This window comes from Phalangium opilio, unplaced genomic scaffold, assembly GCF_054372755.1.
Source record: "Phalangium opilio isolate 3A_F unplaced genomic scaffold, DU_Popi_V2 ptg000009l_1, whole genome shotgun sequence".
NCBI classification, from domain to species: Eukaryota; Metazoa; Arthropoda; class Arachnida; order Opiliones; family Phalangiidae; genus Phalangium; species Phalangium opilio.
In genome coordinates, this window is record NW_028324146.1 from 7,457,896 (window position 1) to 7,482,821 (window position 24,926).

Sequence of the window (24,926 nt, forward strand, 5' to 3'; positions counted from 1 at the left end):
TCGGAGATCCCTATTTAAAATTATCCATGAAATTTCAAACTAATTGTCGTTTAAAAATCGTTCGGTGTTATTTCCTGGATGTTTCACGATGCAGATTGGTCTTATAGAAGAATTAATAAAAAATGACTTTATTTTCCACTTCACCATCCCTTTAATGAACGTCTGATTTGTTTCAAAGTATTGCGCCAAAAGACCAATCATATATATATGCATAAAGTGTCATAACATCTAACAAGCATTATTACGACAAAGATTCGATACTCGATTATGAATTATCGCCAATCTAACCAAGTTTGCCAGATTTTGAATAAAGGCTGATTACTCGTGACCTATTCATCCGAATTGAATTTGGTGAACACTTTTCAAATATGAATCGACCCCAAGGATTCCGAAAATCGCATTTATATCCTCGAGAATCCAATATTTTCAAAGTTGATAATTTTGACATTTCCGGTTTCCGGTATAAGTATGCAAAGGACAACTTTGGAACGGGTAAAATATGAAAGAGAAATGCAAAACTTTTATAACGCACTTTATTCCAGAGCGCTAGCTTGAATAGTTTTTGAAATATAGTAAACTATGTGCGAAAAACGCAACGCGCAAAGACTTTTTTAACAGTCTGTACAGCAAACGCGGATGGTTTAGCGGTAGCGTGCTTTTACTCTTGTACCTAAAATCGTGACGAGCAGATCGTACGCCGCAAGGTTTCTTGTAAATACTTTGAAAATCGCGGGTTGAATTACGACAGTTAACTTGACGAGCTTCATAACAATATCGCTACCAGCAGAGTTTCTCTCAATGGTTTCTTTAATTATCTCGCTTATTAGATTGAGCTGATGAAACTGAAGGACAAGAGAATGAAAATGATGAGTGAAATCTTGAATGGAATCCGTGTCCTGAAGTTGTACGCCTGGGAGAGATCATTCCACAGAATCGTTCTTGAAATCAGGAAAAAGGAAATTGCACTATTGAAGAAGCAAGGCCTCTTCAAAGGAATAAACATATTTATAACTGCCCTCATAACGGTTTTGGTACGAATTAGAAAAAATTTACAAAAAGTGGATTATTAATATCAATGACAGCATTAGTTTATAAGATATGTTCCTTGAGTATACCTCGTAATACTTGAGACTTACTGAGAGCTAGTTCGAGAAGGACGCCAAAATTGACTACACTCGCTTTTGCAGTTCGTCTTCCTATTTAGTGACCAGTAACCAGTGACAAACTTTTGGAATATATCTTACGAACTAATGATGACAGGGGGACTTAGAGGTGTAACGATTTCAGCTCCGTAATAGTTTCTTATCCAAGCGTTCTTGCATGGGTAAAAAAGGCATAATCGCTGAAAAGGCTTTCGCCAGCTCAAGAAAGGCGATAATGCCACATTCCGGCAATGGAATATGAACACAGGGTGAACCTGGTTTTACTCTTGGTTGTCATATCTTTCTATTTAACTATATATTTTCAGGGCTAACATAATATTTTACCTTCATACTGCGTTTAAGTTCTTACAGATATTTTCTAAATATCCAGATTACGACACCGTGTTTCGCTATGTACGTATTAATTGATGACGATAACGTTCTCACCGCGAGGAAAGCATTCGTCTCGTTTCAGTTGGTTCGATTATTAGGGACGTCAATGCTGACGTTTCCGGATTTAATAAATACCCTAGTTTTGGTAAGAACGCATTGAAGGAAGGGTCAAAAGAAAAATTTACTATACGCTTCTTCTACTAAATGCATTATCTGTTTTCCGATTATCAAATATTCGAAAGTTTGTTTTATTTGAAGTTTCTAAGCAAAAAAATTTGAATATTATCCAACGTACTATACATGATATAACAAAACGTTTTGGTTTCCCAGCTCTCTTAGATCAGACTTGAAACTGTCTTTCACGCATACTTGTATTGTGGTTGCCAACTTGGCACCTTTTTTAACGTAGCAGACAATGCGTTGAGTTGATGAGCTCTATCTTAGGCTGCGTTCAGCAGAGCTCACCAAGCAAAACAGCGGATTTTAGAAAACTTTTACCGGTTAGCTATGTAGTCATAATGACGTCAGCTTTGCTGAACACTTTTCCCCAGTCATCGGTGTTTTAAAAATGACGGTAGCGCAACAAAGCGTGTAAGGTATCAAGGCTTAACAAAACTTGTATGAAAACATATTGATATAAATAAGAAGAATTTTGATAATTAAAATTAGAAAGACTAACATATCTCTTAAAATTCTCACGTGATCAGCTGGTTTCACGGCAATGAAATAGGTAGTCCCATCACAATCAGCAAAAGCTATTTATAATAATTTCACCATTTTTTCACCGAGCTGAGAAGTACGCGTTTTACGTCACGCTATCCAAAACCGACTATTTTCTTAAGGACCGCGCTCAGCAGCGTGGCGTCAAAATCCAAAAACAAAAACCCGTTCAGTAGCACCAGAAGTCCATTAACTTAGCCTAGGAAGTAAACAATTACAATAGCTGGCATAGCGTACGTCTCTGATGGGGAAAGAACTCCTTCTAACTCCATGGATAGGGGGTTAAATTTTCCCCCCTTTCCTAACGCTGTTAGAATTCTCAAGCTCCTCTCTTGGAAGTCTTTCTTGACGTGAGCGGGGCGTGACTTCTTCAGCACATGAACGCTGGATCTCTAAAGGGTAGATTGTTTGCTTTATAAAAAATTAAAAAAGGAACGGGCACGGTCGTTAAATATTTTTTTCAATAGGTTTATGAAGAGTCATAAAAAACTGAATGACCTTGACTGTTCCAAAATCCACCTCCCCCCAACCCTGTTCATTTTCAGCCAATAGTTTTTTCTCTCTCAATAGGGAAAATTTTGGCGTACGAGTCGCACCTAAACCGGAGATCTGAGAAAAATTATCGCGAGGTGGCGAATGTGTCGCCCTTCTTCAGTATTACTACACAAGAGAGGGGAGTCCTAAACCCCGCTTTTGGTTACTTCCTAGGCTAATTTAATGAACTTCTGGTAGCACTGAGCTCTGTTAAACGCGATTGTATACCAAAATCCCCCCATTTAACCCAATGCGACAAAATCCCCCAAATGTAGGACAAAATCCCCCCAAATCATTATAACAAGACAAAACCCCCCCAAATCATTATAACAAGACAAAATCCCCCCAAATCATTATGACAAGACAAAATCCCCCAAATCATTATAACAAGACAAAATCCCCCCAAATCATTATAACAAGACAAAATCCCCCCAAATCATTATAACAAGACAAAATCCCCCCAAATCATTATAACAAGACAAAATCCCCCCAAATCATTATAAGAAGACAAAATCCCCAACGAAAATCCTCTGAGAAATATATAACAGAAGTTTCAAATATAAGTAGTTTGGTTTATTTCACATTTCACATTTTTTGGCGACACAGCTTAGAAAATTTTGCAAACTTACAAGCCCTTTATCATATTTCACGCACATATTTTTTAGAATTTTTTGCTTTTCGAAATATTTTTTACAATTTTTGGCTTTAATTTCAACGCCATTTTGTTCGTCATGTAACAGACCCAAGGCAATAGCAACGTCCAAGCGTAAACCCTCAATAAAAGACCAAAATTCTATTGAACTGGAAGAAGACATACTGTGTGGTTTTGCATTAAATATATTTCTAATTAATAGGAAAATCTTTTGGAAAAGGTGGCAGCTAATTAATAGGAGAATATTTTAGAAAAGGTGGTAGCTAATTAAAAGGAGAATATTTTGGAAAATGTGGCAGCTAATTAGTAGGAGAATGTTTTGGAAAAGGTTGCAGCTAATTAATAGGAGAATACTTTGAAAAGGTGGCAGCTAATTAATAGGAGAATGTTTTGGAAAAGGTGTTAGCTAATTAAAAGGAGAATATTTTGGAAAAGGTGGTAGCTAATTAAAAGGAGAATATTTTGGAAAATGTGGCAGCTAATTAGTAGGAGAATGTTTTGGAAAAGGTGTTAGCTAATTAAAAGGAGAATATTTTGGAAAAGGTGTTAGCTAATTAATAGGAAAATCTTTTGGAAAAGGTGGCAGCTAATTAATAGGAGAATGCTTTGGAAAAGGTGGTAGCTATTTAAAGGGAGAATATTTTGGAAAAGGTGGTAGCTAATTAAAAGGAGCATATTTTGGAAAAGGTGACAACGAATTATTGGAACCAAACCAAACCAAACCAAACCTAAACTAACCTAACCTAACCAAACCTAACCAAACCTAACCAAACCTAACCAAACCTGACCTAACCTAACCGTTAAATATAATTTGGAGGGATTTTGTAGATTAAATATGATTTGGGGGCTTTTGTCCATTAAATATGATTTTGGGAGGATTTTGTCCATCAAGTAGGAATTTTGGGGGGATTTTGTCCATCTAGTAGGAGTTTTGGGGGGATTTTGTCCGTTACTTATGATTTGGGGGGATTTTGTCCGGGGTCATTTAGTCTGGGGGGATTTTGGGTCACACCCGTTAAACGCGGCTCAAATCACGGTCAGTCCAACGTCTTTAAAAAAAAAAGAAAAAAAAATAGACCCTAGTTTACCAGAAGTTGATAACTTCTTATCCTGGGAAGTATTGGACACTAAGGCATTATATAGTATCATAAGGACATTATCTCTCTCTCTAAGGGCCCAAGATTCTATGTTACGGTTGAAATGTATGTATGTCCGATTTGGTCAGCCATCCGTCTCATCTCAAGTGGTTTAATAATTGTATAGCCTAAACAGAGGCCGAGCGCATTCGCTGCAGAGTAACCCGATATTGAACATTTTTCCCTCCTTCAAAGATTTCTCACGACAATTCTTCGTGATTTTTACTAAGCGCGAATTTACCTCTTGTGTCTCAGAGAGCTGGGGGGTTCTGGAAATTCTCTTACTTATTTTTTCCCCTCAGTCCTTCCTCTCTCGTGTCTCGCCACTCGCCTCCCCGCCTGTTTTAGTTTGATTCCCAACCGCTTGGGAGCGTTATCTCAGAGCTCGCCTCTAGACCACGACCGGCTTAGGATATCGGTCGTGGCTGATTTTGAAAATTATTTTTCTCTCCCGCGAATTTGACGAAAAATTCGGAAGGAGCCCCTATACAAAATCTACGTCACATCTAGCAGAACTAGATGTTTTTGCTAATAGAGGCGCTTGGGCCCTTAGAGAGAGAGATAATCTCCTTATGATAGTATCCATCCCTGCAAGTCAAAATTGCCTATGGCAATCGTAAAAGAGGGTCGAAAGTTTCCTCCCCACTAGGAAAACTATCTAATGTACTGAAAAAAATCCCACACCGAGAGGCTGTGGCACTCAAACTGTGGGGCGTGTTCAAAACTTTTTCAGCACCAATCGTTGAAAAGCCGTCTGGCTAGAACTCTATGAAAATCCATTACAATCCGTGGGCCTAGGACCCCACACTAGTTTAACCGGAATTTCTAGCAGTCTATTAAAACAGCTGTTCTTGTCACCGTTTCTGATTCGTTACCTCGAACCACAGGACACACCTTAAAGTTTCGTTTCTTGCCCGCTGCTGGCGCACAAATCAGCCTGACAACTCAAAATGAGAGAAATGCCGTAGGTGGCGCGGTGATCGGACCTAATAAGAAGTTGGCTAACAGAGATGGTTCCGGATATGGTTAGAGTCCAATACTTCCCAGGATAAGAAGTCTTAAACTTCTGAGTTTACCTATATCTATTTGCCGTTCTGTTCTTCATTCGTAATTCCAGAAGTCCATTAAATTAGCCTAGGAAGTAACCAAAAGCGGGGTTTAGGACTCCCCTCTCTTGTGTAGTAATACTGAAGAAGGGCGACACATTCGCCACCTCGCGATAATTTTTCTCAGATCTCCGGTTTAGGTGCGACTCGTACGCCAAAATTTTCCCTATTGAGAGAGAAAAAACTATTGGCTGAAAATGAACAGGGTTGGGGGAGATGGATTCTGGAACAGTCAAGGTCATTCAGTTTTTTATGACTCTTCATAAACCTATTGAAAAAAATATTTAACGACCGTGCCCGTTCCTTTTTTAATTTTTTATAAAGCAAACAATCTACCCTTTAGAGATCCAGCGTTCATGTGCTGAAGAAGTCACGCCCCGCTCACGTCAAGAAAGACTTCCAAGAGAGGAGTTCGAGAATTCTAACAGCGTTAGGAAAGGGGGAAAAATTTAACCCCCTATCCATGGAGTTAGAAGGAGTTCTTTCCCCATCAGAGACGTACGCTATGCCAGCTATTGTAATTGTTTACTTCCTAGGCTAATTTAATGGACTTCTGGTAATTCTTAAACGACGGAAACTTAAACAACACCTTCTGTTTAGAAAACCAATCAACTCTAAAAAACTTTTTTTCTTAGAGTTGATCTTTTAGTTAAAGCGTTTTAATTAGAAGACGATTTTTTTCACTCTGTCATCACAATTAAGCGAACAATACCACCGCTTTGGCCGTCCGGACGCCCAAAATTTAAGAAATCGCGGGTGCAATAAATAGGAATAGGCATAGCTCTAGCGCTTTATTCCGAGTGCTGCGTTTTGAAATATTACGCCATAAAATGGGGTTGGAAATTTGAGAAACGGGGATAGCCTGACACTTTCCACCTACTTGACCGAGGCTTTTACTTTCAATATATAAACTTTTGACATTATGTATCATTGTATTATCATCATATACTGCTGTAAAAGAAAGTTTTGAAATTATTGCTGGCGAAATTAAATAACGGCAACTTATGCCATGTTAAAACATTTGGTACAAAACATTTTCCCATGAAATGAGCATTGTTTATAGTAAAAGATGCGTACAGGATTGTTACGTTGACCTTCTCTTTTGTTAAAACGTCTCAAAATAACACAAAACCACTAACTAGTTTTCTATAGGCTCATGTCTCGGTAAGAAGAATTGCAATCATGTTGTGTCAGGGAGAAACCAAGAATTACGTGGAGCAGATGGCTAGCAACGCCCAATATGGTGTGTCAAATTATTATTATGGCTCGTCCTTCACAAGCAGATGAACTTAAGCTCGAAATTAATTGTGGTTAAGAGTGAACCGCGAACTTGAGCATGGAAAAGAGACAATTGAAAAAACGTTTTAAGCATAATAATAAAGTATAGAAAAAAAACCCGCAAAGACTCAATAGGGGATTGTAAAAAAGAAAGAGGTCACGTGAAAGTGTTTTCAGTACTGCCAGATAACTTTAAAAAGAAGGCTGGACATATTTAAAACGTCCTACTACACCCCCTCCCCCGCCCATAATGTTTTTTTTTTTTTTTTTTTTTGGTGGGACAAGGCCTAACTGAAAACTTTATTTTGTGGATTTGTTCGCTGCAGATAATTAAACGTTTTAATTTAAAACTGAAGGCGAGTTTTTCTTTTACTACGTGCAATATGAAGTACGTTTGCATTACATTGATGTTCATTTTTTTATAAATAAAGGTCCAACTAAAGGAGCGTCTGCTCGAAGGTTCAAAGCAGCTGCACCACGTGACGAAACACTTTTTAGTGCCTTCCCCCCATTTTTGTTTCCCCTCCTAATCTTTTTTACAATCCCCTATTAGCTCCTTTGATAATCTTATTTCTAAAAAAATCCAAAACACATATCGTATTTATAGAGAATGGTAAGACCTGGCGTTATTTTAGATTATTTCCAGATATTTTTACTCTAGCTTCTCACAATTGGTCATATTTTACCAGCGTTAACATAATTTTTTCTATGAAAATTCTAGCAATTGAGATTAAGAACGGAACGTTTAAATGGAACCTGGAAGAGACGACAGCGGAGTCTTTTCAGGACATCAATTTGAAAGTGTCTCATGGTTCTTTGGTGGCAGTGGTGGGTCCGGTGGGTTGTGGCAAGTCCTCTCTCTTGTCCGCTCTTCTTTCGGAGATGCAGAAGATAAAGGGGGAGGTGAGAGTGGCCGGGAGAGTTGGATACGTCACTCAACAACCCTGGATCCAAAACACCTCACTCAGACAGAATATACTCTTCGTCGACGATATGGACCTGGAAAGATACGACAACGTCATACGCGCATGCGCCCTACAACCAGACCTCGACCAACTACCCGCTGACGACGAAACGGAGATTGGAGAAAGAGTATGTATCATTGAAACGCAAAACCTTTTGAGGAAAAAAACTGAATTATGAAGAAAATTTTCATTTTCGAAGTAGTAAAGTACAAGAGCGCCTTAAAAGTTAGAGAAAGCATATTCATTCTCCTGCGCGGAGGGGAATGAATATGCATTATTTAATTTGATATTGAAAGTTGGATACGCTAAGAATCATGAGTGGTGTGTCACTTCCGCGCACATAACATGGAAGAGTGGCCCTACGTCTTACGCAAAAGGTCTGTTTCTCGGGTTAATCTAGAAATATACTGAAAATATATATACGGCGCTGTACTTGAAAAACCTGGCGTAACGACGTTATATTCATAATTTCATAGATGGTTGCTTTCTTCAGTAAAGTGTTAGTATATTAATTATACATAGGGTATCAATTTGAGTGGTGGTCAGAAGCAAAGGGTCAACGTGGCAAGAGCAATTTACCGCAATGACGATGTTTATCTCTTCGATGACCCGTTGGGGGCGGTTGACTCGCACGTGGCCAAACATCTCTTTAACGAAGTCATCGGACCAAAGGGATTACTGCGAAATAAAGTAATTAACGCTATTCTCATATTTTCTATGTAAGTGCTTAACATCCAATAATCTAAATGAGATGTCGACGTGCCCTTTCGTTTAAATTCCGATTGTACTTGATTATGGCGGCCCAGAAAGTAGTCAGTGTCTTTACTGTCAAATACATACGTAATTATTTAAGCTGCGTAGTTTTTGATTCAAATCCTCGCAACTTCAGTAATAGCGGCTCAAAAAGAGTTCAAAATGTATTGATGCTGTAATTCTCTACAGTTAACGCAAATAAAACCTTTGAGTCGCCAGTAGCGGCGTTAGTGGTGGGCGACACAGGCTATAGCCTACTTTTCGTTTCACTTTGAGGGCCTATAAAAGCCATTAGTGGCCGAGTAAGGCCCTGCAAGGGCCTTTTAATATAAAATAGTTGCGCTAGACCACGAACCTTGAGAAGGGAAATTATTAAAACCATTTGTTTTTTACAGCCACGTTAGGGGCCCAGTAAGGGTCTCTTAAAGTAAAATAAATAAAGAGTACGAGTAGTGTCAGCCTAACCTCTTTAATGTCACTGTTTATTCCTCGCTTGCATTAGCGAGGATGAATCGGACCCCCCCCACCCCCTCGGATTGAAATGGTTCCGTTTCTTTCGCTAATATCTGAAATCTTAATCCCAATCTCGATAAGACTAAGGTTTTCGCGTAGCAATGTCGAAACCTATAAAGTGAGCCCCATTAACTAAGTTTTATGGAAAATGTTTTGAAGCTTATAGAAAATCACATCTGACATTAAAGTTCTGAAGCTCCGTCAGGGGCTAAACGGAAGAGAACTTTTGAATTACAAGCTGACAAAAATATCTGAGTGGAACGCCATAACACTAAAGAAAAAAAGATTATCTTTTCAAATTAATCAAATTAGATTTGTAAATTAAGACAAGTCATAGTGCGTTAGGGGGGGGGTTAAAAATGGGACGTGGTTTTTAGGGGAGTGGGTCTGAAAAAACGTGACCATGCTTTCTTTTTCGTGAAGTAGTTTATGGCCAGTTATAAAAATTGTGGCTTTAAAAACTTTCGTTGTCATCGTAATTGTCGGCTTTGAGTTAAAGGGATACTTTCTTTTAATTTCATTGCAATAAATCCCTATAAGGTTAATTTATTTCGATAGATAGACAAATAAGGATTCTGAAAATATAGATGTTTTTATATTTTAGTTTAATTAATGATTTTTAAATTACGATTAAAAGATCCAAAATGCTCTTGTTTTGCGATCACGAGGGCACCTGGTGACACAGAGCCGAACCACCGAAAAACGTTACTAGTTCGTCTCTACCAATTTCGACGTCATAAGTCTCTAAGGCTCCGTAGTGTTTTTCCTACTGGTAGGGGGATTCATTCTGTGAGCGCAGTATGATACAGATTGACGGGAATTGGTATGGCTGCACACCAAATTCTTCTACTTCAGAAGAACTACCCTCAGATTCATTTATTATAAATTGTTCCGAATTTTCTGAATCCAAAGAATCAGAGTTCGAACTTTCATCCTCAGATTCAGGACCGGAATGATCAGAAATACTTTCTCGTCTGACATTCTTAAGCATATAAGCAGACGACGATTCACCAGGCAAGCTGACCTAGATTCTCGTTCCTACTACTTTTTACTCCTTAAACGACCGTTTTCATTCCAACTACTACCAACCAATCAGAGGCCGAACTTTACCTACGTAGGTAATGGGTTGGAAATGGTGGCCGATTTTAAATCTGGCGTTCAAAATTTTAATTTTTATTCACGTTTATTTTAATTAATAAATTTTTCTCGCGATTTCTACTGACCCCCATGTTTTTAGGGGTGGTTAATTAATAGAAAACCAATATTAGTGTGACCAACTCAGATAAAGCCGATTCTATCCCTTTAAGATAAGAAATATAATACAAAGAAAACAATTAAAACATTAAGTACTTAAATATCCTTAACAATAATTAAAGGGGTCCCATAGTTTCAAAAAGCATTTAGCCTACACCAAAGAGTATCCTCGCGCCGCTACTGTGAGTTGCTCGCTTTTGAAAGTTCCTTATGTTAGGAACTTAATAGCACGCTCTTCAAATTTTATTTGCTACAGACGAGAGTTTTGGTGACGCACAACTTGAGCTTCCTCCGAGAAGTGGACGAGATCTTCTTTATGAACAACGGACGAATCATCGAGAACGGAACCTATGATGAAATCATGAGCCGACAGGGAATGGCCAATGATTATTTCGCGCAGCACATGAGCGACGAGAATAAAGAAGACCCATCGTGAGTCTGTTAAGGTCCATCCACACTACAGATATTTCGCACGCCTCGCATGCGTTGGCCGATCGCTAGCTCGCATCTCGTTCACACACGAAGTTTATTTTCCAATGTATCGAGGGAAAACGCCACGTCTATTTGTTTCGACCAGGAATGAATGGAGGTGAGTTGGAATGGCTAAGGTCAAATCATATTAGGCGTGAAATGATTTTGGAAAAATCTGGTGTGGCTTATTTTATGTTAGCGACGTCATAAACTGACGAAATAAGATTATTTCCCGCTTAAATATTTTCATTGGCTGCCAAAAAGTGAAAATTCTTCTGCTAACTCCACCCTCTATCCGCTCGGTCCCTAGTTTGAAATGACTAGACATTTACCGCCTTCAGGAGATGGCTAAGCCGACGATGATGGAGGAAATACACTTTTCAAAAAAAAAATAATAATAATAAATCAGGCGTCGCCATATGTTTCCACCATCAAGGGAACACCGGACACCCCTTTAGCCATTCCAATATCTATACATTCCTGGTTTTAACCAATAGGAAATACCGGAACTTCGAAGTCCAGTCTGCTACTTTGCCTTTCTGCATTCTGTTATGTACATCCTAAATTTTGGGACTAAATTATGAAAATTTCCGTCTTTCTCTCGGTCAGCGAATACTTCCTAAAATCCATATTCTTCTTTTCTTTTTCATTTTATTTCTACGATTTATTAAAACTAGAGATACTGATGGCCGATACCAGGCTTAATCCGATACCGATGCAAACATGAACCGATACCGATATTTACTCACTATGACCCAAAACCCGATACTTCAACCGATATCGATCTTTTTAGTGCCATTTACATATCTATTAAAATTATTAGGAAATAATTTAAAGAGTAATTTCGTGAATTAAACTACAATGTTTAGAAGTATTTTCAAAATAATATCACGGCTTGTCTTTTTTAGCTAGTATATGCTGAGAGGCCTTTTTATCCTTTAACTTCAATTAAACTTAGTTATTAGGTAAACTAAATTCAGGTACTTTTTATGTAAATGAGAAATCATCCGGATTGACATTCATAGAAATAAGATATCACCATCAATACATTACAGAAAGACCTAAAAATCATGTCATGTAGCGGCATGTAACGCATTTTAAACGAATATCGGTTAAGTATCATCAAAAGTAAATGAGAGGAAAAGTATGAAAATGGCCAAAAGTCGCGAGTCATCAGAGTTTCGCCGTAGTTGACCGTTCTATTGGCGTAGCTTTACTGGGCCTGTTCACTCCCTTAAAATAGGTCTTGTGTTAATTCGCGGTTACGCGGTTACTGTCGTCTGCTATTGTGTATGCTAGAACTTCCTCGATTTGTGTTTGTAGTCAGGACAGAGTAGCTGGTAATGTTTTAAAAGGTATTTGAAGGTATAATATGGATTTAAGTAAGGTTATCGAAGCAATAGAAGAGCACATAAAACTAGATACGTTTAAAACAAATCTCGGTAATTTAGCTATTGCGCGAGCAGCTTGCGTCGTGATGCGCGTGAGCGAGTGGGCTATGGTTAAACCAAGGAGCATAATAGTCTGAACTACTTTCAGTCGCGAGTTTGCAAGTCCATCAGTCACTAGTAAACTAAATAGTTATTGGTGAAACTTTGATGTCCGCGTTTTTAACACAGGCTCTGTGGCCATTGTCATACTTTCCCTCTCATCCACATTTGGTATCATATTAACCAACCGATCCGATACTATCGGGGAACCCCGAGTATCGGTGCCCTAATTAAACTAGAGAAAATATCACGAGATTATTCATTTCTAAAAACTGTTTGCCGTGTGTTTCACAGTTCGGCGCCATCTTAAAAAGACCACGTGATTCATGGCCTCTCCTGATTGGCTGCGTTAGCGCGTACGACGCGAAAATGTTTGAAATTTCAAACAGATTTCCTTGGTGCTGCGTACAGAGCGATCTCGCGGGCGAAGCAAATATTTCGTGTGTGTACGACGCGCGTAACTGGCGTGCGAAACTGAAATATATCTCTAGTGTGGACCAGGAATACATAGATTTACTACTTGGAATCCTTAAGAGGCCATTTTATGGGCCTGGGTGTCTGACTGAAAGGGGAGGCGGTGTAGAAACCGTCACCGTTGACGTCATGCATAATTTATTTGACGTATTTTGCGACCTGCGCCGCGACTCCCGCGACCTATGCGCGGTGAACCCGAATGTAGACATGATACGTCGTCTGAACAAGTAGACCAAGGATTACGTTTCTAAAAAAAAAGGCGAGACTTGCTTTCCGTTAAAAACTCGATCTTACTATTCTCACAGGGTGGAGTAAAAATTTAATTCCTTCCACACCAAAGTTATACAAAAACAAAACATCAGTATCCCTATGCAAAGGCTTAGGGTTTAAGGGGAGGTAACGTCATCTTTTCTCGAAAATATTATAGCATTCGCTTTCAATACTGAATTTCGAGCTAGACTAACTTCCAAATCGTCGACTTTAGTTACAGTTAGAGAAAGTTCCGCCTCAGAAATGTCGTTAACGTCAAACTGTTCCGAGTTCTCGCACTTTCCGACCATTTCGGAGCCGAAACTGATGCAGACGACAGCTTAAAAGGTCATGATCTCGATCTGTCCCACTCCCACACATTCGCATAACCAATGAGACGCGAGGAAGGAGGAGCAGGTCGTTTAAAAGTTTTGGCGCTTCCCCTCACAGTCAATCAGATATTTGTGTGGGATCTATGGCCTCTTAAAGATTCCAAGTACTAAATCTATGTATTCCTGTGTGGACCTATATGAAATATTTAGTTTCTACCTCCAGTAAGTAGCCGAAAAGTGAAAATTCATAGATAAATTCTTTGCGAACAACCTCCATGTGGCTCTTACTGTTTGTAGAGACAGCCCTTAATTTAAATTTTTACCTCTCCGAGTGACGATGACTTCACCAAGACTGGGCGTGTGTGGGTGTGTTTGTCTGTCATAGCGTTCGCAGTTGGCAAATTGAAGTAAACGTGTTCGCAGAAGGCAATGTTGGCTTCTGCTCCATTATGATCGTTAGGGTTAAGAAGAAGTACGCGGTGATCGGTTAGGGTTACGAAAAACGTCAAGCCACCCAATGGTGTGACTTCCACCGAAGGCTCACGCTATTGCGGGTTTTCTTATCTTTTATTGGGAATAAAATCGCCTTAAATACCCTAAATTTCCTAAAATTGTTAAAGAGGCATGTGCTCGAATTCAAACGTCAACAATAGCTATTTTTAAATTATTAATCGGTGTAACTAAAATTAAGGTTAATGGCGATTAAAATGATTAATACCATGAATTTATTTATTAACATGAATATATATCTGCATTGACTAGTTAAACTACATATTCAGGGATGGGAGGGGCTTAGTTTGAGTGACGTCAGAGAATTTCTCGCGGTTTGTTTTTAAAGCTAAAGCTCTTGTCACGCGGAAGGCTAATTATGCTTGTAAATTGATCAATTACCGCATTATTTAACTCCAACAGCAGGGAAAAACCAGCTTCATCAATTCTCACGATTTAAAATGTTAGTAGTTTACTTTCAACCGTTACATTAATTTTCATAATGGCCAAGGCTTAGCACTTTACCAACAGTTTTCAGTTTTAGATTAGGAAAAACGTTGCAGGCACTTATTATAATTTCGTTTAAAAGATCAATATCACTTTCGGACATCGTGTTGAGATATTTATTCACGTATCGGCGATCATTTTTAATATTCAGTTGACGCAGTTTGGTGAACCTAACCGAAAATTGTATCCCCCATACAATTTTGTTAAACTGGTCGTCTGCTGTTCGAACTTCCAGGTGTCTCGATTTTGATTGGCTACCACGATGACGTTAAACGCGTATGTAATAGAAAGGTCCCTCCCATCCCTGAATAACATGATAGAAAGGCTAATGATACACATATATATTCATGTTAATAAATACATTCATGTTAATACTGATTAAAATTATTTAAGAAAAACGGCTCCACTCGGAAAGGTTCAATTTGGTTTCCCAACATGTTTGAATTGATTCTTTAAATTTGAAAACGCTTTGCTGAAATAAGTATTTTTTTAAAGTACGTTAAATACCAAAGTTGAGAAAATTCATCTTGCATCCCAAGGAAAAGTCTCAAATGAAGATGAGGGAAAACTCGTGACTAAAGAGACTCTCAAGGAAGGAAATGTATATATTCTTTAATATACGAGGAGAGTTTTGACTTTTCTTCACACCACTTTCCTCATTATAATGTTATTGGTCGTTCGCAGATTTCCGTATCACAATACAAGCAATATTTTAAAACCTATGGCATAACATGGTTTGCGATCATCGAAGTAATGACCACCAATTCGGCAGTCTTAAATGTGGTCTCCGTGTACTGGCTGTCTCTTTGGTGCGCGGACTCCAAAGAAGATATTAAAGCGAACCCTGACCTAAAGGCAATCCGCATAGCAGTCTCAGTAGTTATTGGTCTAAGCCAAGCCATTTCTGGATTTAGCATTATAATCATGAACGTCTTTCGCTGTCTTCGAGCGGCACACTGTCTACATGGGACAATGCTTGACAGCGTATCTCGTTCTCCCATGTCCTTCTTCGACACTACCCCCGTTGGAAGGATACTCAATCGTTTCTCCCAAGACATCGACGCCCTCGACCAGCAATTACCTCCAGTACTATCGCTAACCAATAGAGGATTGATATTTTTTGTTGTTTTCACGTTAGGAATTGCAATATTTTTACCATTATTCATAATTCCCTGCATCATTGTTGTCGTTGGATACTTTTTACTTCAGGTATGAACTAGATTTCAGTCTCCTGTCAGTATCTTTCTCAATTATTAATTGTCCTGGATGAACGCACTGAATTCGTGCCGAGGGATAGATTGCTTCTATTAATCTTTAATAATAAGGGAATTGAACTTGTAGCGCTACAAATGGTGCTATTGAAAAATAGAAAACATTCCAATTAACAATAAAAATAGTCAAGATTATTATCGGCTTTTAAAAAGTTTTATCAAGCGTTAATAATAATAATAATAATAATAATGTTTATTTTTCAGTAAAAAATAAATTCCACTGAAGGCAACCAGATTAAGGACAAGTCCCATTATCGCACTGGTTGCCAAGACAGACATACAAAAATTAAATTAGAATAAATTAAATTAAAACAAAAAGAACAATTTTTAAACATGGTATCGCTGTTGTTTGAGATAACAATCAAGGTCATTTTTAAAAGTATAAATTGTCATAGAACATCTAATGTTAAAAGGAAGCGCATTCCATTGTCTAATAACACGATTAAAAAAAGAGTGTAAAAAAGCATCACATCTACATTTAGAAATATAAAAAGTTAAGCATTCATGCCTCTCGTTAATACTAATATAGTCTAAAAGGGGAAAATAATAGCATCCGTTAATGATTCTAAACAAAAAAATTAAACCAGCTTTTTGACTTAACAAATACATTGGCAAAAAATTCAATTGTTTCAAACGAGTACTATAATCCAATCTTACACGATTGCGATTCATGGGAAAATTTATATAAGGTTGACCAAGGTAAAAGGATGTAAAATAACGCAAAACCCTCTCGATAGAATCTATATCTTTCTTTAAATAAGGTGACCAGACCTCTACACCATATTGTAGCAATGGAATAACCAGAGCATTAAAAGATATAAGCGACGCTTTCGAACGTCCAAACGTTCTACGAATCAAACCAGCTATGCGACGGGCCTTAGCGGTTATATAAATAACATGGTTAGACCACTTAAGGTCACTTGAGAATATTATACCAAGCAATTTACACTTGAAAACACGAGGCAAAGAAAAATCATTAATCTTATAATCATAATTTAGTACATTGCGACGCCTCGTAAAAATTATGAAAGAACACTTTTTAATATTTAAATTAAGCAAATTAAGCAAACCCCATTCAAAGATTGCGTCAATGTCACTCTGAAGAGTTACGGAATCCTGCAGTGTCCTAATAGCACGAGATAAAAAGGAATCATCTGCATATTGCCAGAGAGTGCTTTGTGCAGATATGCTCATCGGAAGATCATGAGCGTATAAGTTGAAAAGTAGTGGTCCCAAAATAGAGCCCTGAGGTACCCCAGAAGTAACAGGAAGAAAACTCGAGGATTGACCCTGATAGACAACCCTCTGCAATCTATCCCTCAAAAAATCCGAGACCCAGAGCAAGGAATTACCACCGATACCTAGAGCCTGCAACTTAGAGACGAGACGATCATGGGGTACAGAGTCAAAGGCTTTCTTCCAATCAAAAATTACTACGTGTACGTCAGGAGGATTAATGGTGTCAAGGGTGAGAGCCCAAGAGTGGAAAGCTTGTACAAGCTGAGTTGTACAGCTAAATCCTTTACGAAAACCAAACTGACGCTCGGGAAGAACATTATTTTTTGAGCAAAACACGAGGAGATTCTCACATATAATAGATTCCATTACTTTACAAAAGACGGAAGAAAGTGATATTGGTCGATAAGATTCCAGCTCTGAACGACTCAAAGAACCACCTTTATAAAGGGGTACTACATTGACCTTCTTCCAGGCATCAGGTAGTTTACCTAATCTATAAGAGTAGTTAAAAAATTCTGACAAGGGTTTAGATATGCTCGTAGCGCACAGTTTAATCATTTTAGTAGAAACCCCATCGGGCCCAGACGAAGAACTGGACTTTAAGCGTGCTATAGCAGCAGCAACGGAACCGGGAGTAAAAACAAGATCTGGGTCCCTAGTCGGATTAGGCAATGAAGCAACATCAAGAGGGATTGAGTCAGACTTATTGAAGCAAGATTGAAAAAAAGAGTTAAACATTGATGCAATCGAAGAAGCGTCAGTGACAGGGGTATTATCAATATTCATAAAGTTCGGTATAGGTATTCTAGTTTTGCGAGCGACAAACTTCCAAAACTTATCCGGTTTGTCCTTAATCTTAGAGGACAAGTCATTCACGTAATCATTAAATTTAGAGCGAGTTTTAGCTTTTATCAAATTACAGGACCGTCTGTATTTAGCTCTGTTAGCCTCAGTTGGCTTAGACTTAAAAAGTTTGTATAAAGTTCTTTTGACATTAGCAAGGTGAACAATATCACCAGAAATCCATGGCTGCCGAAATCTCTTTGAGTATACCGTCCTTGAAGGAACACTGTCTTTAAAACAAGACCAAAACAATTGTAACCAAAAGTCCCATGTTAGATTAATGTCCTCGCTAAACGCTAAATGCCACGGAGCATAATCTATCAGGCCTTTCAAGCCCTTCACATCAGCGCGACTCAACTGTAGAACTTCCGTGGTTGAGCTTCTTGGCGTTGCACGTTCACAAGCGATTAGACCTGTCACCGCATCATGATCGCAACCAGGAAGATTATCGATTGTTTTAACTTCCTTAATGAAGCGACGTTCATTAATGTAAACCAAGTCAAGAGTATTGCCAAGTCTAGTGCTATCAGAGACAACTTGGGTTAGACCGAGATTGGATACGCATTCATAAAAGTCCAACGAAGGTAGACTATCAGGGACAGGTCTATTAACACCAAGGCATGCCATGTTGAAGTCACCGAACAAGACAAAGATATCATGACTGTTAATAATATCTGTTATCTCACTGAGTAGAGAACATAAACTCAATATGTAGTCTTGGGTAACCGGAGGGGGGACATAAACGCAACCAAAGAGAATTGATCTTGAGTCGCATTTAGCGGACGAAAAAACTACTTCAAGACGTTTGCCAGAGGCAGTCTTATATAGTTCATTATCAATGACAGTCTCGACAGGCGAGAGATTTTGGCTAATAGCCAAAAGAACTCCACCACCCCTAGTTTCACGATCATTACGAAACACTACATAGTCTTCAGTAAAGAACTCAGTACTAGAAATATCCGCACTAAGCCATGTCTCAGTAAGTCCAATAACATCGGGTAAGTTCCGTTCCACAAAAACTGATAAGTCGAGAAATTTATTTTTTAAACTTCTTACATTCGCCACATGAAAAGAGATCAGCGATCTTGATCTCTTTGTACTTCTGTCAGCGTTAATATTGAGAGACCTCTTATCTTTATCGCCAGAGGTAAATTCAGTGAAAAAAGAATCATTCAAACTAGGTAAACCACAATTTAAACACACGAAGCCAGAGTCCTCAAGATGAAGAGATTTTTTTAAAACATTCGAATAAACACACTTGACGTGAAAGTCAAGATCACACACACTGCAGCGAAAACGTTTCTGAGACTTACGAAAAGACTTGAGGCAGACTTTACAACGACTCTTAAGAGTAGGTCCCGGATTCACCTCAATATCACCCGATAAAATCAGAATAATGGAGACAAAAGTTAACTTACTGCACCGGCTGCATAGAGGCTTAATAGTCAAAGGTTTACTCTTAACAAATTGATGGCCATTGAAAGTAACGACATCAAAACAATGCGACGTAGCCGAAATGCGAAACGCAGGAATAGCACGTTCACACGCAAGAGAATTAACTGAGCCTTTGAGGCAAAAAAACGGTAAAATAAACATTAACGCAATACACACTCCGAAGAGACCGGTACCGCGTTTCGTCATATTGATAAGATAAGTTAGATAACGATAATCAGAGAGAGAGAAAAATGTTGCGACTGCACTCAACGAAAACCCGATTTGGAAGAGGTCTTGGTGCCAAATTGGAACTTCTCCACCCAACACTTTCCACGCTAATTTAAAATAGCAACAAATCTTTGAAATATTGAACCATGCACTTAGAGTGTGTTCACACTTATATTTTATTGCAAAATGTTGAAGAAAACACGCGCATTTTACTCCAGGCGTCCTTTCGCCCACTCCGGGGAGAATTACTTAATAACTCATTAAAACTGAAGATTATCCAATATCTTTGCAGCGCTTCTTGATGTCGAGCAATCGTCAATTCAAGCGGATAACAAGCTTGAGAAATTCCTTCTTGTTTTCGCACGTGGGAGGATCAGTGGCTGGCAGCACTGTCATCAGGGCATGCGACGCCGTAGAGAACTTCGAAGGACACTTCCTGAAATTGATCGACGAATGCACTGCTGCTAATTATATGATGAATATGGCGCAAAGGTATCTCATTCACTAAATTTTATAGCATATACACTAAATTTTTACCTTCGATTTGAAATGCTCTGTTGATGCAAAACGGGTATTCCAAGTGGCAACTCTTTTGCTCAATTCAATAAATTCCTATTTCTTTCCAGATGGCTGACAGTACGCTACAATATCTTGGGCAATTGCTTGATGTTATGCACCGCAGTTTTCATAATTTTGAGCAAAGGAACTTTGTCAACTAATTTTGTCGGAATGATATTGGCGAATGTTGATCGGGTAAGCGCTACAAATGAAGTCGAAGCTAGTAAATAATAACCTTACCAAAACCTAAAATCTCTGTTGGTTTTCCATTATTTCTTGATACGGAAGGCTTTTCTTAGATTTATAGCGAAGCGTCGCTAATGTAGGTAGATAGAACTCGTCTAGACTCGCAGAGGTTTATTTTGGTTTCCCAACTTTTTGCTCATTATAGTTACTGTCGGCGTAGTCTGAGCGAAATTGAAGTTTATGTGTAAACAATTTTTTTGGAGAACTTTTTTCTTAAATGGTTTCGTAACTAATTGAAAGTAAACGCGAAACGTAACTTCTGTTTATAAAACCAATCAACTCTAAAAAATAACAAGCCGTCATTGTTAGATTTAGAATAATTTAATAATGAGACAATTACTTTTTCGATCTATCTTTTACAACAATTCAGCGAACGATGTTTCCGCTTTCGTCGTCAGTACATGCAAAATAGTGAAAATAATAGAAACTGCAGGAACATAACCTTATTAGATCTCGTAATTGTATCCAATTCCTGCGACTCGAAATAGTATTGCTGAAAAAGGTCATTCGAAATTGGGGAAAGGTATAACGTGCTTGACTGAGACTATTTGCTTCAATTTATATACTTTTGGAGAAATACTGTAATACTTGCATTAAATTCGTTATTAGGTCTCTTCTATGAAGGTTATTATATTATTTTATCTAATTGGCTAATATGAGTTTCCCCTGCATTTTCACCAGAGTTTGTGCAGAATTTTCGATGACGTTGAACAATTATCACTCTTAAAAATGTTGGGTTGTTTTTGACCCAAAGTGGGTAATTTTTCAACTCTTTGCTGGGTCAGTATTTAACCGACCCAATTTTTGGGTTGTTGATCCTTGACCCTAGAATTGGTGTTTTATTTAACCCAATATTGAGTCAACGTAAACTATAACTCAGATTTCGGCTAACCAGTAACCACATTACTTGTTAAATTGTAAAATCATATTTGGGTAAAAAAATACCCTAGCAAGGGTTAATTGTAATTTTGACGCAACTTTGGGATAAAAGGTAGCCACAAATTGGATAAAATTCTTACATACTTTTGGGTTGAAATGAAGCCTAATTTGTGTTGATTAAAACTTCTCAAAACAGAACCCAAATTGCTATTTATTACATGTTTCAGCTTCCACGATATTGTAAGATCGCTGATTAGTTTTACCTGAAGTTTGTCACGAAGAGGTTCTAATTTTGACGTGTATGTCTGTTTTTACAACCCGAGCCACCGCGTTCGCAGTTGAAAAATCGGAGCAAATGCGCTCTCAATTTCCAGACTGCATTTACAGGTCCGGGAAATTTGGAACATTGTATTCCACTTATGGTTATTACCCCATTGTCTGCCTAACACCACCATCCTCTACTTGAATGTCCATCCCACATGGACTCGAGTCTGTAAATACTGGCTACTATACACCATCATCGTCTGGTCTTTTTCCATCCCAAATGGACACCAATCTGTACTTACTGGCTTCTACCAAGAAGTTATATCTAGTATCTCAGAGATACTGATATAACTTCTTGCTTCTACTCCATCATCATTAAGTTAAGATGTACGCGGCGATCGGCTAGGGTTACGAGAAACGTGACGTCTAACCTACCAATGGTGGGACTTCCACCAAAGGTTGATGCAATTGCGCTGTTCTGATCCATTACTAAGATTCGAAGTCTTATGTACCGATTTGAGTAAGACAAATCAACAGGCGTATGCTTCATTTAATACGTCAATATTAGTCTAGTATCTCATTAATGTTCAATAGTTAATTTTTATCGAAGAAAATGTATAAAATTAACTATTTATTTTTATATTTACGATAATCTTGTTTATCAACTCAAAATTAATACAGAAAGAGTAACTTTACATATTACTTAAATAACTGGTATTGCAAAGTTCTCTAAACATACATCTAGTGTACAATTTCATGTATTTGAATGCTTGGTTGGCCTAAAATTGCAAATGACCCAATTTGGGTTACTGCAATAACCATATTTTTTGGCTTTGAAACAACCCCATCCCAAACTACCAGGGAATGTTTATTCAACTGCTACTGGGCTATTTTTTAACCAAATTGTAGTTAAAATTCAAATAGCCCAACTCATTCAACCCATGAGTTTTAAGTGTGTATAGTTAATTTAAGCAAATTAGGTACAAATTTAATATTTATAAATCGTAGGTTCTGCATTTTCTGAAACTCCTTATTTCGGCCACTACGGGTTTGGAATCAAATTTAGTCTCTATAGAAAGAGTTGACGAATACTGTCGTTTGGAGTCTGAGGCCGAGTGGGAGAAACCAGAATCTCAGCCTCCATCTGACTGGCCTCAACTAGGACAAATCATATTCCAGGACTACAGTACCAAATACCGAGAAGGCTTGGATTTGGTCTTGAAGGACATAGATGTCAGGATCGAAGCCGGAGAGAAGGTGGGCGTGGTGGGGCGGACAGGCGCGGGAAAGTCATCGTTGACGCTGGCGCTCTTCCGACTGATCGAAGGAGTGCGGGGTCAGATAGTCATAGACGGAGTGAACGTGGAGGGATTGGGCTTGTCCGATTTGAGATCGCGGCTGACCATCATCCCCCAAGAGCCCGTCCTCTTCTCGGGCACGCTGAGACTCAATCTGGATCCCTTCGGGCAACAAGACGACCAGCGACTGTGGGCCGCCCTCGAACACTCGCACCTGAAGTCCTTCGTGGCGTCACTCGAGCAGGGACTGGATCACCCCGTGGCTGAAGGAGGTAACAATCTGAGCGTCGGTCAGCGTCAGTTGGTCTGCTTGGCTCGTGCCCTGTTAAGGAACACAAAGATCCTCATCTTGGATGAAGCGACTGCCTCGGTCGACATGGACACCGACGATCTCATTCAAGAGACCATCAGGAAGGAATTCGCAAACTCCACCATCATCACCATCGCACACAGAATAAACACCATTTTGGACTACGACAAGTTAGTTCATGTAGCAATTGAAAAGGCATTATGCGTCTAACGTTTTGTCCTTTATCTATTCGTAGGGTGATGGTTCTCGATCAGGGTAGAATTGCGGAATTCGATTCTCCACATGCTCTTTTGAAGAATGAGAAATCAATGTTCTACGACTTGGCCAAAGATGCCAACATACTCTAAATACCCTTTATTTTAAAGTTTGCCATCAGTTTTTTGTACATTATCAGTACAACCAATCATTCTTTAGTGCTCGTCAAATAGTCGTGGTATGAACTGTCGTGTACAAAATAAAGTTCCCCGTGAACTAAAAGCAAACTTTGCAAATCAAAGGTGGCAAATATGTGTTGTAGCAAAAGGCATACCTAAAATTAGGATCGATTTTTAACTCGAATAACTCGTCTTTTAAAGATGTAATTAAATTACCGTAAAACCATTGTTAAGTTTTCAATGTGAGTGCTCCCCGAGAGGTCTGACATTCCCAAAAAGGCACACCGTAAAAACTAGGGGTCTAAAATGGTCTCTACATTATTAAAACTGAAACATCATACCTGTAATATTTTAAATTTAGGTGTTTTACGATTTGAAAATGGTATCAGTCAAAATTAACCATGAATGGTTTGTCCATAAACCTAGATTAAACCGACGATGTTCTGAAATTTGACATGAAACCGTTATGTTCTAGTATCCGACCCTTGAACTAATGTTCTGTTTTCAGAATGATTCAGAAATGTTCCGATTTTAAACCATATGTCGTTAATTATCCGTCTTTAGACCATATTCTGCTAATGTTCTAATAATACTAATAATAGAGGTAAAGTTTAAATGTTCTAGTATTAGAACTCAATATTTTACTGTTCTGATATTAGAAAATAAAACTTCACTGTTCTGATATTAGAAGTTAAAAAGAAAACAATTGTATTCTAATATTAGAAATAAAAACATTCTAATTTTAGACACAAACCCCATCATGTTGTAATTCTAGTCCACTTAGCCTCAATGTTCTGATTTTAGATCAAATCCATTATGTTCTACTGTTAGAAGAAAGACCTAATATTCTTTTATACACTGTGAAAAATACAGGTTTCAATTTAAACCATAAATGTGTGTTTACTTTTTGTCCAAAACTCAAACCCTGGAAGGTTTAAATTAAAACCATTTTGAAATCTAATGGATTAATTGAAGAACTTTTTCATTTTAGATAATTTTGGTTTGGATTTCAATGGTTTATGTTAAAACCACTGGTTTATGTAGCTTAAACCATTAAATACTGTTAAATAATCGCAATAGTACGAACATAAACCATTTTCGTACTATCACAAATTTAACAAGACGACTCAAGGGCTCGTAATAGCAGCCACATCGTACCATACTTAACAGGAGCACCGAAAATTTGAGTGAATTTCCCCTCGATGCGCAACCTTTAACAGTGGCAAAACGAAATACCCATTATATGAAGTACAGATAATCACAGTGAATAGCCCCTCGATGCCCTAACAAAAAATTATAACCCCCTAATCCTTACTTCAATAAATTTACTTACGTTATAATTGTAATATCTGTACCTATAAGATAAGCTAGTACCTTCTTTTAAAACTCTTCTCAATTTATGGAGAAATAAACGTAACTTCTAATAATAAACACCGCCTTAAAACCATTCCAAATGTAACGTCGGTATATAGTTCCTTTTGCTTTTAAAAAATCCCCTCGATTTCTTTGAGTTTTGAAATAGGG

At 38.2% G+C, this 24,926-nt stretch overlaps 1 protein-coding gene across 1 annotated transcript; it reads left to right on the top strand.

Annotated features, from left to right (window-relative positions):
- The first annotated feature begins 1,379 nt into the window (after positions 1–1,379).
- Positions 1,380–23,473, top strand: LOC149713616 (ATP-binding cassette sub-family C member 1-like). Its single transcript, XM_089844055.1, has 12 exons — positions 1,380–1,680; positions 6,836–6,926; positions 7,683–8,053; positions 8,449–8,616; positions 10,569–10,628; positions 10,703–10,878; positions 14,954–15,059; positions 15,143–15,667; positions 18,640–18,790; positions 19,746–19,965; positions 20,100–20,226; positions 22,429–23,473. Exons 1-12 carry the CDS (start codon positions 1,555–1,557, stop codon positions 23,236–23,238), a joined length of 2,931 nt encoding a protein of 976 aa, XP_089700181.1. The 5' UTR covers positions 1,380–1,554; the 3' UTR covers positions 23,239–23,473.
- Positions 23,474–24,926: the final 1,453 nt, after the last annotated feature.

Coding starts and splice junctions, on each gene's coding strand:
- LOC149713616 (XM_089844055.1), top strand. CDS start 1,555: ATGTACGTATTAATTGATGACGATAACGTTCTCACCGCGAGGAAAGCA. Junction 10,629..10,702: donor AGTATCCTCGCGCCGCTACT/GTGAGTTGCTCG, acceptor TATTTGCTACAG/ACGAGAGTTTTGGTGACGCA. Junction 19,966..20,099: donor ATGATGAATATGGCGCAAAG/GTATCTCATTCA, acceptor ATTTCTTTCCAG/ATGGCTGACAGTACGCTACA.